This window comes from Colletotrichum spaethianum (genome assembly GCF_022836535.1).
Source record: "Colletotrichum spaethianum MAFF 239500 DNA, contig01, whole genome shotgun sequence".
In the NCBI taxonomy this organism is placed as follows: domain Eukaryota; kingdom Fungi; phylum Ascomycota; class Sordariomycetes; order Glomerellales; family Glomerellaceae; genus Colletotrichum; species Colletotrichum spaethianum.
This window is the reverse complement of record NW_026054771.1, coordinates 701,777-715,986: the sequence shown is the minus strand read 5'-3', so window position 1 is coordinate 715,986 and position 14,210 is coordinate 701,777. Positions and strand designations below refer to the sequence as shown.

At 56.1% G+C, this 14,210-nt stretch overlaps 3 protein-coding genes across 3 annotated transcripts; 1 reads left to right on the top strand and 2 right to left on the bottom strand.

Annotated features, from left to right (window-relative positions):
- Positions 1–2,042: 2,042 nt before the first annotated feature.
- On the bottom strand, positions 2,043–2,903 carry ColSpa_00186 (proteasome subunit beta type-6; the record flags this gene model as incomplete). The annotated part of the gene is made up of 2 exons (XM_049266398.1): positions 2,043–2,730; positions 2,800–2,903. 2 exons carry the CDS (start codon positions 2,901–2,903, stop codon positions 2,043–2,045), a joined length of 792 nt encoding a protein of 263 aa, XP_049122355.1.
- A 531-nt stretch (positions 2,904–3,434) lies between these two features.
- ColSpa_00185 (phosphatidylinositol 4-kinase STT4) lies at positions 3,435–9,578 on the top strand (the record flags this gene model as incomplete). Its single annotated transcript, XM_049266397.1, has 7 exons — positions 3,435–3,617; positions 3,710–5,314; positions 5,365–7,070; positions 7,119–7,737; positions 7,785–7,991; positions 8,043–8,330; positions 8,379–9,578. The coding sequence occupies 7 exons, from the start codon at positions 3,435–3,437 to the stop codon at positions 9,576–9,578; spliced, it is 5,808 nt and encodes a 1,935-aa protein (XP_049122354.1).
- Positions 9,579–10,547: 969 nt separating this feature from the next.
- Positions 10,548–12,938, bottom strand: ColSpa_00184 (metal tolerance protein 7; the record flags this gene model as incomplete). The annotated part of the gene is made up of 6 exons (XM_049266396.1): positions 10,548–10,807; positions 11,017–11,222; positions 11,362–11,460; positions 11,523–11,636; positions 11,714–12,355; positions 12,520–12,938. 6 exons carry the CDS (start codon positions 12,936–12,938, stop codon positions 10,548–10,550), a joined length of 1,740 nt encoding a protein of 579 aa, XP_049122353.1.
- Between the last annotated feature and the right edge of the window lie 1,272 nt (positions 12,939–14,210).

Sequence of the window (14,210 nt, the reverse complement as noted above, 5' to 3'; positions counted from 1 at the left end):
GCCTAGCAAGCACCTAGCGTTTGCCGGCCGGCTAGCCTCTCACCGTATCATTAGATTTTCACAACCATCCAATCATCGCCGACAGGCACGGAATCAATGCGCCGGGACGACACCCACACATGCACCCAACGATACAAGTAGGTATGGTTGTCATAGCGGCATCAAACCCTTGATGTAACAAGCCACATGAGAAGGGCCCTCAGCCACATCTAACTCGAATACGCAAGAACGATCAGCAACTCTCATGCAATCTGACAATGGTTGTCGATCGGCTACTCGGTATTCCTGTAAACTCTTACCGGCTTAACGCTGGTGCATACGTAAGCCCTAGGCTGTGTCAATGTCATTGAAGGCAAATCCCCATCTGCTAGAAACCAGCTCAAAAATCCCAGCATGGTTGTCATTTTAGCATCATTCTCGCAAGCGGCGTGCGCCAATGAGTGAATGTGCCCTGGCTTAATGAAAGCTCAGTCGGGCCATGCTGGAGCGAAACACTCCTGTGCCTATCAGCGACACAACCAGGGTTGCTAGGGTTCAGCTCTTCAGGCCTACACCGTCGCGCCTACAGCTTTCCGGCGGTTCTCTGTCGCTGCGTCCGGAGTACGCCACCGGTGGCAAACAGATCGCCTGTTTCATTCGTGGCCGAGATATTCGGCGGTGTTGTGGCTTTGTGGGGTTCGGAGAGTTGGAGAGTAAGCTTCGACGATGATCCTATCTCGAAACTCACTGGCCCACCGCGGCGTCGCATCTCATGAGGGACAAGCTTGTGCTAGCTTCCAAATTAGTTGCTCCGACGTTAGCTGTCACTTGCCTCCTTGCCTTTCTGTCCCTTGGGTGCGTGTAAACAATTGAGATGGATAAGCTTTGGTCATGCGACTGTGGCAATGGCAGCCCTCACTGTTGCGGTGCTAGGAGCTAACCACCGCCGTACGGATATACGCGCAGTTTCGTCGTTCGTGCTGCCAATGACACTGGAGATCAGCCGTCCTCACGGCCGGAAACCCCGTCATTAGTCTGCAACCCCAGCAGCCTCATTTCCGATGTGTTCTCGGCCTGGTTCCTCGGTCCCCTTATACGTCGCGGCTGTAGGGTGAGGATGCGTGCACACAGCAGGCACGTCACCTCCCGAGGCAATGCCACGTTTGGTTGGTCCTGTTGCTGCCGATCTCATGGACTCTTGCAAATCCCGAGCCCGAACAAGCGTTCAAGTATGGGACGAAAAGTTCAACGGCGGGAACCGAGACAGCGGACGGCAACGTCTATTCGTCCCCGAGGCGTTGTGCCTCGCTAATACGGGCCAGCCCGTGATCTTACAAGGACGATGGGCCAATATCGAAAAGGGTCCTGAGTGCCAGCATTTCCGGCTTCGCCTGCGGCTCTAGCGTGATTCTGCACCTGTGACGATGGAACGGAAGTCGCTCCGCCCGCTGCGAAGCGTCTCAACGAATCGGTTGCCAGCACTGGACGGGGAGATGCGAAAACGGCGCAGGAGCGTCGCGATAGCAGACTCTAGCTTCGCTACCAGACTTCTGGACTGTGGTTATTGATCACATCAAACATCGACGGGCCTCACGAAGCCACCTGGCGTCAAGGGGCATCGAGGAACAACCAGTCCATACTTTTCATATTCCGTGCTCATGCTTGTCTCTACCTGGGCTGCCTGTTTGGCGTATATCGCGGAGCTCTGGACTCATAACGTGAAGCACCAATGGATGCTTGACAGAATGCCACCTGGCGATTCGTCGAGTGAGCCGATGCGTCGTGCAAAGCGAGTTGCTCTGCACGCATATTGGATTGCTTAAGCTTATCTGGATGAGTACTAACCCCTTACCAGAGCTTCTTGATAACACCGCCTTCTTTGAACGTCATAGGGGGTTTCCTCTTTCAGTCACAGATAGAGATCATCAACGATACAGACAAGCAAACCGAACACAAGGTTGGGGCGATGGCCAATGGATCAGATGAACAGGTGCCTCGTTGAAATTGCTACATCCCTGGTAATGTACAACGCCCCTCCCCATCATGAGACCGCCCGACCGCATTTAGTCCTTCTTCAAGGGGAGGAGGACCTCTTCAATGCCGTTCTTGGTGATAATCATCATTTGAAGGTGGTCGCCGACCTCGATGTGTCTCTCGACCGCTCCGTCAAACGCATCCTTGACAAGGATCTCGGCCTCCTTACGCTCCAAAGGAACGCGGGGGCGCTCCTGCAGCTCGTGTCCGACGCCGCTGCCCGGCACATACTGGTTCTTGAAGTTGACCTGGTTGTCGAGGAACGGCGTGATGAGGCTGGCGGCGGCACCGCCGGCTCGGGACTGCTCCCTCTCGTAACTGCCGACGGGGTCGTAAGAGAAGACGGCACCGACACCCTCCTCGTCGAGGCCGCCAAGGATAGCATAGACGTAGTAGGGGAAGAAACGCTTCTGGTAAAGGATAGTGGAGAGGCGCTTCGCGCAGGCGGTGACGCTCATGGGCTTGCCATGGCGGTAACGGTAGATCTTGCAGATGGTATCGAGACGGTCCTTGAGGGCCTCGCCGTCGGCGGCGAAGCCGACCACGGAGAGCAGGATCGTCGCGTCTTCTTGTGTTGACGTGGTGCCGCCGATCTTAAAGACCTTGGGGGTGTATCTGGAGTTGATGCTGTAGCCTGAGGTGCTACGGGTATCGCCGGCCATGATGGCGAAGTCGGCGCCGGCGATGGCCAGGGTCGAGCCGCCATTGTCGGTGTAGCTGTGGTAAAAGACGGATTAGCTGGAGAACACTGCGGAAGGACCGCCCGAGGCGAGGGGAGTTCCATACGGGTTAAAGCGGTGCTGTCTGAACTCGCCGTTGGCCGTCTTGGGGGCCTCGGAGAAGGAGTAGTTGGGCCCGTTCATCAGGGGATTTTGGCTGAACATAGCCATGGTTGCGGCTTATTTGAAGAGAAAAAAGGAGATTGTTCGTAACTGGTCGTGAGGAGCAATGCCGGTCGTCTATGAGGTTCTCGTGATGCGATGGATTTCGTTGGTGGTGGGGTTAAGAGACGTCGTTGCTGTGATGGAGATTCGAGGCTGCCGACTGGTGAGGTTGAGAGGTCCCGATTGCGTCGGAGCACGCGTCAAGCTGGCAGCCTTGCTGAGCTAGGTGGGATGGGCAGGGGTAGCTAGCTGGATGATGACTAAGACGATTTGAGGTCGAGGAATGGGAAGGTACGTGCAGGGATGTTGTTGCTTTCGGATGGGAAATTTGGAGGGGGCTTGGAGAACGTACGGGGGATGAAGGGGACCGTATCGTCACTGTGCAGCTGCCAGCGAATGTAGACACGAAGTTCAATCTAGCTTTCCCAACCCGCGAAAATGCTTCAGTAAATCGCGAAAGTTTACCAAACACGTCGGATCATCGACTACAAGTCTCTCGTTACCGGGGCTTAGGACCCCTTCTTGTACTTTCTCAACATGACCCGCGACATTCGGCAGCGGGCGCTGGAGAAGATCGCGTCTCTCTCCGCTGCCAGCCCGCGAACGTCATTCGATCGTTCCGATCTTGATCGGCTGTGCAAGGCTACCCAGACCGCTGGGAAGGGCGTCAATGGCTACTCGAACAAGCAACCGTCTTCATCTCTCGGGAGATGTCCCATGGTACTGTTCCTCTACCTCGTTGCCTATTATTGGCGTTTAAGTGCAGTCTTTGGTATCGAGAATCCTCGCTAACGAGCCCCTGAATATCGCAGACAATCCGTGAATTCGAGGTCCTGCTGTCGCTATGCAAAGCCGCGCCCGCCATCCAGACTAGCCAGAGCGCCCAGAAGCTTGCGCACCAGCTGATTCCCTACATCCTCGAGGCGCACATTCAAATCTTCGTCCCCTCACCCTTCTTCAGAAAGGTCGAGCCGTCGCCAACTGAGGCTTTGGCATTCCATGTTACGGCCGCGCTGCTTTCCCTTGGCTCACACTACGATGACCTGCACGAGATCGTTTCGGACAACATTTGGGCCTTCGTCAACGCTTGCACCCATGCGGCGGACCATACGGTCCCTCCTCATGCTGACGACGAGGACCCGAACCTCGAGGACGCCATCAGGACGGCTACGATTGCCGTCTCTTTGCTTGGCTTTCTTGACGCGGCCTCGGCGCAGGTGGACTTTTGGAGAGCTGGAGGCCGATTGGCCTTGTTGCAAAGATTCAGGGATATCCTGTCGGAATCGTTCTTGATCGCCGTGGAGACGGCCTTTTCTACCATCAGGAACTCGCAGTCCTCGGATCGTCATGCCCGAGAGTGGAAGAGATACCTGCGCCACTACTCGGCTGCTGGACGACCTCTGGGAGCTATCCTACTGCAGAGAAGCTACATGTGGCTTCTTGTTGCCGGCACATCACTGTTGGTGACCGACGCGTCGCTCTTGCGCAGGACTCACATCCTCGACCTGCTCATGTCCGGGGATGGGGATTTCAGACCAGGCTCTCCACGCAGCCCCGATGCTGATTATCGGTCCCTTGACTTGTACACCACTGTGGCCGTAGACCAGATGAACTACCTGGAGGCTGGCGAGGATTACCTCAGGCTTGGGTCTACGTGGCAGCAGAGATTGGCCTTCGCTGTCAAGTCGGCAGCCCTCATCAGCTATCTCAACTGTTCGCTCATGAACGAGGAGGTGGCAGACATTGACGTGCTCATTACCTGGTTGGAGGAGACGCTTGCGGATCCCCTTCAGATGGCAGACGAGAACCTGGCGGCAACCGTACTGAGATCGATTGCGTTGGCTTGCAAAATCTCTAGAGGATACGCTGCGACCGCCAGCCGCCTTTTGCCCCGGTTCATCGTACAAAGCGCACCGAACGCTCGCATTGTTGCGATTGCATCCAAAAGCCTTGCATACGTGCTGCAGATGCTCTCTCACGATGCCGTGATCACTACTCTGTACACCCTTGGCAACGTCCTGAGCCCGGGTTCTGATAGATCCATGACGAACGGAACCAACGGCGATCTCGGCGTGGATGGTGCTCACAATCTCTACGCCAACCGCCACTCTACTGGCAGCAGCATCTCCTTGGCTATCACGGGCGAGGAAGAGACGGCCATGGTCTACGGCAATGTGGTTCAAGCTATCTGCGGCATTGCAACAGCCTGTAACGACGAGAAGATCACTGCTTTGGCGCAGTCCATGTTGTTGCAAAAGATCGACAAAGTCAACAGCAGTGTTGACGCTCAGATCATCAGCGGCGCCGCTGCCCTTGCTTTGAAGGGTGGACAACTTGAGTTCCGATCGCTGCTGAAGGTGTTTTCCAGAATCTGCCACCTTGGAGTTGTTAGCCACAAGGACTTTCTTTTGGCCGCTGTAAGAACCTGCCACCCAGGTTCAGAGTAGGAGATGCTAACACTCAACAGGTAATGAAGGCACGCACACACATCTCGGCAAACCTCCACCGCGGGTCGCCCCTTTACGACATCTACTGGGAGCATTTGCTTGAGAGCATCATCTCCATGGGCGATGTCCATCAGTCAAACCACACCAAGGAAGCAGACGTCCAGCTGGCCGCGAGGGAGATCGCTGAGTTGCTGCACCCATTGGCTGTCTTCATGTCCACCAACGACTTGGCATTCAACTCGGTGACTGATGATGAGTCGCACTCCATGATCCGAGACGCCTGGTTCAACATTGTTGTTCATGGTTTCACAACACAGACCGACATGGGCAAGAGATACCTTGACGAACTTCGGATTATGGCTGTACACTCTCCTCCTTTGGTCGCCGAACAGCGGGGAGAGCAGATTGAGAGTGACATCGAGCTGAATACCGTCTTGCGTCGAGGCTTGACCTCCGACCGAGAGTCGATGCAGAAGAAGCATCTGGCCGAGTTGATTCCCAACAAGGCCACAGAGATCAAGGGGCTGAGCTACCGCAAGATCATCTTTTTGCACGCCGCCTACCTAGTCGAGAGCTTGCGCGCCGATGCTGGCGATTGCACTAAGGCACTCTCCTACTTTTTGGAGCCTAGCATGCGCAGGGGAGAAGTCAGCAGCACTATGGAGGGCATTTCCGCCGCGGTGGTTGACAAGTACCTGCGCAAGACCTTGGGCGGTACGGACGCTACTTTTTCAGCACAATATGCCGCTAGTCAGCTCGCCTCCATCTTCTGCGGCTGCTGTCACCGAATTGAGCGTGTCCAGCAAGCTGCGTTCACCTGCGCCGACCGTATCATCAGCCAGGTTCCTTCTGCCCTGTGTCACCGGTCGTCGCTCTTTGCTCTGTTGGAGCTCTTGTCTCTGATGTGGTCGAGTTGCCTGGAGGCAGAGACCGATGCCTATGCTCCACGATCGAAGTTCACTTCCGAACTTGGAAATGTGTCTGTCGAGCTATCAGATGACTACAACTTCCGTCGTCATACCTTGGAGGTTCTCAACCGTAGGGCCAAGCAATGGGTCTCCAGCGTGATCAGTCTGGCTCCCTTGGACATCAAGGGTCTTCTCCAGACGTACCTGTCGGAGTTTGACGACGAAGGAGCGTACGGGCACATCTCTCTGGGTCGCTCTTTTGCCATGGAGCTCGGCTCTCTCATGCCCTCCACCGACCAGAGACTACAGTCCCTAGACCGAGTTGGAGATTGCAGCATCAACACCGGCTCCGACTTCATTGCTCAGTACACGACCCGCCAAGAATACCGATACGGCGAGACCCTGCCCGAACGTGGCAACGAATTGACAAACTTCATGCAATTGAACCGTAGAGCGTCTTTCCTGCAGTCATCAGTCTCGACTTCCAGCGACAGTGCCAACGCGGCCACAGCCCTGGCACACGTTGAGGCCCGCATCAAGAGCAAGAAGACGACCGCTCTCAGTGAGGTTCGCGAAATCCTGCGCCGAGCAGCGGCCCTGCTGTGTCGCAGTGACCGCGATGAGTCTGCTGTTGCACACTACCTCGTCAGCATTCCATTCACCATGTTTACGAAGCAATCCATCAAGCTAGGCGTCTCCTTGTGGCTGGGTGTGATGAACGAGAGCCCGCGTCTTGAGCCAAGGCTTCTCACCGAGATTGCCCAGCAATGGGAGGTGACCATTCAGAAGGGCCTGGGGCTTTTCAGTCATGCCATGTCGTGAGTTTTGCTTTAAACTTTGTCCCGAGCCAGCTAACAAACATGCAGACACCCCGACCCCTTCTTCCTCAAGGAGGAGTTCGCGCCTAGTGACTTGGAGGCTTTGGCCAAGCGCAAGCAACAGGTGCACAATCTGCTGTCACCACACACGAGACTGCTGCAGTTTTTCGCAAGTCACTTCAATGCCACCCGTTTGGGCAGTCCCGATGTCCAGCGAATCTTCCTGCGCATGCTCGATGTCACCCTGGATGCTGTGCGGTCATCGACGTCACACCCGATGGCACGAGAACTGCGGTTTCAGATCGTGTTGTTCGGGCTGAAGGTGCTGCACGTCTGTACGACCATTGGCGCCATCGCGCAATGGCGATTCAAGGAAAAAATCCTGTCGGCCGCGCTCAGCTGGTTCCGATTCGCACCAAGATGGTCCTTTGGCAGCAACATCCTGCAGCTAAAGACAGAAATTCGTCTGCTGACTGACATTGTGGCTGCTCTGAGGAACGTTGCGTTCATTGGGGCCAATGCTCCGGATACCATCAAGTCCCTGCAGGCCAAGGAGCAACTACTTGTCCTTCTCTTGGAGAGTGAGCAGATACGTCTGTCGGTGTGGGTTCACCCGCTCGGCGAGCCAGTCAAGCCCCATGGACAGTCTAACAAGGCTGCTATCGAGGTGAGTACTCATATATCCCTTTTTGGACATGTCACTAACATTCGTAGACTGCTCTTGCACCTCTCATCAGGGTTGCCTGGGCCGAAGACCCGTCTATTGCCATTGAACTCGTCACACGATTCCCGTATCCTCGAGTTCAGCGCGATGTGAGATGGTTGTTGATCAACTTCCCGCAAAAGGCCATTTCGGAGCCGGAAGGCCTGCCCATCCTTCTGGGCGGCTCTTTGCCCAACGACGTCAGCTTCCAGCTGAAGGTAAGTCCAACCCCTAACTCGTTGCCGCCTGTCAGATACTGACCGCAGTAGTACCTGTTGTTCTGGTCGCCTGTGAACCCCATTACAGCTGTCACGTACTTCCTCCCCGCCTATCGCAACCATCCATTCCTGATGCAGTACGCCATGAGAGCATTGGAGAGCCACTCCAGCGATGTGACCTTCTTCTACGTTCCGCAAATCGTGCAGACACTGCGATACGACGCATTGGGTTACGTGGAGCGGTACATCTTGGAGACGGCCCAGTTCTCGCAGCTGTTCGCCCATCAAATCATTTGGAACATGAAGGCCAATGCCTACAAGGATGATGACGCAACCATTGTGAGTTTGCCGAAACCCATGACTAGGCGCGGCGCTAATATGTGACAGCCTGATGCCATCAAACCCACGCTTGACAAGGTCATGGAGAAGATGATTGCAAGCTTCAGTGATGTGGACAGGACATTCTACGAGCGCGAGTTTGCCTTCTTTGACGAGGTCACGGACATCTCGGGTAAGTTGAAGCCATACGTCGGCCGGTCCAAGCCGGAGAAGGCGCAGAAGATCGAGGAAGAACTCCGCAAGATCAAGGTTGAGATTGGTGTCTACCTGCCAAGCAACCCCGATGGTGTTGTCATCGGTATCGATCGCAAGTCTGGCAAACCTCTGCAAAGTCACGCCAAGGCGCCCTACTTGGCCACGTTCCGCATCAAGAAGAACAAGGGCAGCCTCGAGGATGTCAATGACATGCTTGAGGATGCACACAAGAAGAATTCTTCGCCGCCCATGCCGGAGAATACCATTGAGGTGTGGCAGTCGGCCATTTTCAAGGTCGGCGACGACTGCCGACAGGATGTGCTTGCTCTGCAGATGATTGCGGCTTTCCGCGGCATCTTCCACAACGTTGGCCTGGACGTCTACGTCTTTCCGTACCGCGTCACGGCAACGGCCCCCGGGTGCGGTGTCATTGACGTGTTGCCCAACTCGGTGTCCAGAGATATGCTAGGCCGTGAGGCCGTCAACGGCCTCTACGACTACTTCATTTCCAAGTACGGCAACGAGGACTCGCTCCGCTTCCAGCAGGCGCGCAGCAACTTTGTCAAGAGCATGGCGGCCTATTCCATCATCTCTTTCCTGCTGCAGTTCAAAGACCGACACAACGGCAACATCATGATCGACGACGCGGGCCACATCCTGCACATCGACTTCGGGTTCTGCTTTGACATCGCCCCCGGCGGCATCAAGTTCGAGCGTGCGCCGTTCAAGCTGACGACGGAGATGCTGGCGGTCATGGGCGGCAACCCGCACCACCAGGCCTTTAAGTGGTTCGAGGAGCTCTGCGTCAAGGCGTTCCTCGCGTCGCGGCAGCACTGCGAGAAGCTCAGCCAGATCGTACTCCTCATGATGGACTCGGGCCTGCCGTGCTTCAAGCCCGAGAGCGTGCAGCACTTCAAGGAGCGCTTCGTGCTGGAGCGCAGCGAGCGCGAGGCGGCCGACTTTGTCAAGGACCTCATCCGCAGGAGCGCCAACAGCTACTCAACGGGCGTGTACGACCAGTTCCAGCTCCTGACCAACGGCATTCCCTACTGATCTGGGCTCCAAGGATGAGGAGGTGGTGGTGCGGTGGTGTGGTGGTGGTCATTGTTTATCTAGTTAAGCTTGCTTTGTATCGGGACCCCTCGGGCCTTGTTTTTTGTTCATTTCTTCCGCTGCTGCTGTTTCTTACTCGGACGAGGCTTCCCACGCAGGACCCTCGTCCTTTTCGGACCGGTTCGCCAGCGTACAATCCGCGCCGCCGCCGCCACAAACAAAGACCGTGCAACAGGCAACTGTCTATCTCTCTCTCTCTTTCTCCCCCTTTCTATTTCGCGCGCGCCTTCTCTCCCTTCCCTCGGTAGAACGTCGACGGAACAGAAATAGTAATGTAATGAACCAATCAGTGGGGAGAGTATTGCATTGATTCTTTATTGCCCTTGTCCTCGCTCGCGCCCGTCTTCCTTTGCTCGTCTATCTCCCTCCCCCCCACCCTCCTTCACTCGCTCGAGATTGTGAAGGGAGGGGGGGGGCGCATGTGGTTCTCCTTCTCCAACAAGAACAACAACGAAAGGTGACCCTGTCGATTCCCCCTCTCCCTCCGGCCCGCGTTGCGACGGGGGCTGCCGCAGATGAGACGATGCATGCCGCCTCTCCTCAGACCAATCAAGACCCTTGGAAACTAAACAAAACAATGAGAAAAAAAATTGGTCAAACTCCAGCCGCTGGAGGAATGCAAGATATCCACTCCGAAAAAGATGCACATTTTTTCGTTGTTGTGAACCGCCCACGCCGTTTCCGCTTGTTTTATGCTTTGTTTTAATTTACCCTGTCCTCTCTCCCGCCTTCCCGTTCCGTCCCGTCGCCCCCTCTTCCCCGCTTCGATATGATCTACAAATGCTGCCGTTACAAAACCACCGGGGGGCTGGGATTTACAAGACTCGCGGCCGGTTTCGCTGTGGTTCGAGTATCCAACAGTTGTCTCTGTGTGGCCAAGACCACTGCTACTGATTACAAATGACTGGATTATTGGGCAATGTGCGTGTCAACGTTATACGTCGCATAGTCGACGTGCACAAAGGCGCGGTCGACGATGGGCACAGACTCGAGGAAGTAGGTCAGAACCTCACTGAGATCGTGGCTGTCCTTGAGCGGCATGTTGGCGTTGAGGACAATGTCAACCTCGACGAACAGCTTGTCGCCCGCGTGGTAAGCCCGCAGGTTTTGGATCTGCCTGATGGACGTGGCGAAGCGCATGGTGAGGTAGAGCACTGTTGTAGCATGACCTGTCAGTTACAGAGTCTCTTGGCCCGATGTTCGAGCATGAATCGATGCATCCACAAGCCCCGATCAACCAAAAGCAAGGGCACGACATGGGTGTGGTATAACAGGGTCCAATTATAGATATGAAATTGTGGGGGAGGCGAAACGGCAGGGGAAGCAAATCGAGCAACCAAAAAAAAATCACACGAAAAGGGAAAAGGGTCACACTTACGGAGGTTTCTCTCGTCCGACGTCGCCGAGAACCCCGTCAGGTTTCGAACGTGGTGCATCGAGGTCTGGCTCCAATTGACAATGACAACAAGGGACAACAGCAGACCGCCGAGGGCATCGAGCCACCAGATTCTGGCGAAATAGCCGACGATGGGGAACAGGATGGAGCCGGTGTTAAAGATGACATCGGTCATGGCATCGTCGGCCCTGCGCGGAGAATTTTTGCGTTAGCCAGTGCGCCTGGTTAGTACGATTGATTGTCGATCAGGAGGCAGCAACATCGACGCATTGCAACGACAAAGCGATGAGGTTGCAGCGAAAGAGGAGAAGGGGCAAAATAACGTACAAGGCCCGAACGCTCGAGTTCTTGATGAGACGGCACCAGAGCCAGCACAAACCCTTGATGACCACGGTGCCCACCATGATGGCAATGGCAGGAATGCCTCTGTTATCCCCGCCAAGTCAGTATCAGAACAGCGGGTAGCAACGGCATCGGGTGCAACATACAGTTGGACGATTTCATGGTCGGGGGACATGAGACGATTGATGGCCTCCAGCCCAACCTGGCAGAAGGATGTGACCATTACAATGGAGAAGACCAGCACGCCAAGAGGCTCGAGACTGTGACGAGTCAGCATACGGCGCCTCCTCATAATGCAGCGCAGAGTGAGTTGACGCAAGGGGTAATTGATGCTCACCGTCGTCTACCCACGGGGTAGGAGTGCTGGTCATTCTGGCTGGCGGCGATGAGCCGGGTTGTCGTCCACACAATGGCGGTGCTGAGGAAGTCGAGGACGGCATCGACCAAACTGGCGAGCACGGAGACGGAGGGAACGGAGATGACGACGAGGATTTTTCCGAGGAGCAGGGCGGCATTGGCGATGAAGTTGACCCAGATGGCGAGCGTGACAACGGGGTCGCTGCTGTCGAGGTCGCCGTCCTCGAGCCAGGGGATCTCGGGCTTGGGCTGATCGGCTAAACCTTCCTCCTCGTCTGTGCCGTTGAGAAGTGGGGTGGATTCGGTGGAGCGGAAAATGTCCTTGGGTTTGCGTTTCGCCTTTTGCTGTATGCTGTTTGCCGAACTGCTCTGCTCCGTGCTGCTGTTTTGGACTGAAGCAGGGCCACTGGTGCCGTAGGCGAGGCCGCCGCGCGAGGGTGGTGAAGATGGTGTGGGCGACTCCTCGGTGATGGTCTGGGGCACGTCGACGGGACGGTAGGCCGAGGCATCGAGAGCCTGGTGGTACTCGTTGAGCAGGTCGTGGGGCACGGACGAATCCAAGAGCTGGTCGATGTAGAGGTACATGCGAATCAGGTCGTTGTTTCTCTCATAGTATTCGCGTCTTGGAAGGATTGGCAAACCCGCGTCAGCATTTCTGGTTCCGTCCGCTCCGAGAAGTCGGATTGGTTGGCGGAGGGCGAGTTGGGGGTGTCGCGCGGCGCATCACATCTCTCATCTCGCACTTCATGTCGCAGGGCTCAGGAATCCCAACGGCGCAAAACTCACATATGCTTTGGCATGCCCGCCAGCTCGGCCTCGGTCTTCCAGTAGCGCTCCCACTGGTAGCGCGGGTTGCTGTTTCCGATAAGGCGCATGCTCCTCATCTGAGGGCCGAAGATGAGTTCACTGAGGCGGCGTTCCTCGGCGGCGGATCGGTGGTGGTGGTCGTCGTCCGAGTGGTGCAGGAAGCCCAGCAACGAGGTATTCTCGTGGTCTTCATCGTCGTGACCCAGCTGGTGGTAGGCAGGGCTCTTGAGGGACTCGCGCAATGTGGCATTGGAGCGGTTCCTGATGAGCGAAACCAAGGCGCCGTTGCCTCTCGTGGCCAAGGGGTACGGGTCGGCGTCGGGATTGAGCACCGAGGGACGCTTGAATGAGCCTACCCGAGGACTGCTCGAACGGTGAGGTTCCTGCGGCGAGCTCATCTTGGGCCGGAGGAATGGAAGGGATGACGGAGGTTAAGTTTGGTTTGGGGGGGGGAGACGTCCGGCCGAGGGAGGGACTGCACGTTTGGGCAGAGAGGAAGAGAAAGAAAGGAGGGGAAGGGGGGAAAGAAGAAATGTTAGCCTGCACGATGCGAGGGAGAAGCCAAGATATTAGATGAGATTGATAATGTCGTGGCCGGCGCGCGCAGACAGCTTATTACAGCGTGCAGAGAAGCACCCTGGCCTTGTTCTTGAGAATATGGAAAATCAGACTCCAGTGACAATGGACCCGGAGGGTCTGAGGTGATCAGAGCCGAGAGGGTCCCCCCTCGCCTAGAGCTTCCCTAGGTCCAGTGGGGGCTATGATTCGACGGTTGGGGAGACGCTTGGGGGGACGCGGTCGCACGGGCGTTGGCAGACCCGACCAATGTTGTATCGGAGGAGTGGCTACTCGCGTTTGAAGCTGCCGGCGCGCCATGGATGCAGCTGTCTCCTGCCCATCTCATCTGTTGCCATCATATCATCAAGAGGGTGCTACCTAGTAACTCGTTCAGTCTCCTGGCCGAGAAGGATGGAAAATAAGGCGGGCGCCTGGGCACGGCAGTTTCGACTTTCCTCTCCACACCCCAAGGGAAAGAAGAAAAAAAGGTTTTGCCTAGTTCCTACCGCCGTCCCCCGCCAGCTTCGTCTGGAAACGGGAACGGGAGCCACCTCGCGCCAAGTTGCCTACTGAGTCGGTGTCGGCCCCTCAGCAACGTCTACCCGTTGAGCGAATGTGCCCCATCCCGCCGCTCTGAGTGGGCGAGCCGGGCTAAGGAGATAGATGTGCAGTACGTGCCGAGAGCCTGAGCCTTGAGGACTTGGTTCAGCTGGCAATTGCAGAGTCCGTGGGGTTAGGTGTTAGGTACCTAGCACCTTTGAAGTGCCGGCCTGGTTCATGACTTCATCGCATAACCACGCCATAATTTTTTATTCATTTTTTCGCCCACCCGCACATACACAAACACACAAACACACACAGGCGCGTGCACGCGCGCACTGCGTCAATACCTTCCTGGCCCATTTCCAATGTGCCCGGCTACAACTGACCGTGTCTGAAGAAGGAGGGGAAGGGAAAACGGTCCCTGGGTTGGTCATGGCCTCCGACACAACTTGCCCTAGCCTGCCGCCAATTCGCACCCCATCCAATGTCGCGCAGCGCAACTGACTAAGTCGGGCTGCAGCGGTGGTGCGCAAAAAGCGCACCAACACGGAAAAGAGGGAAGCTCTACT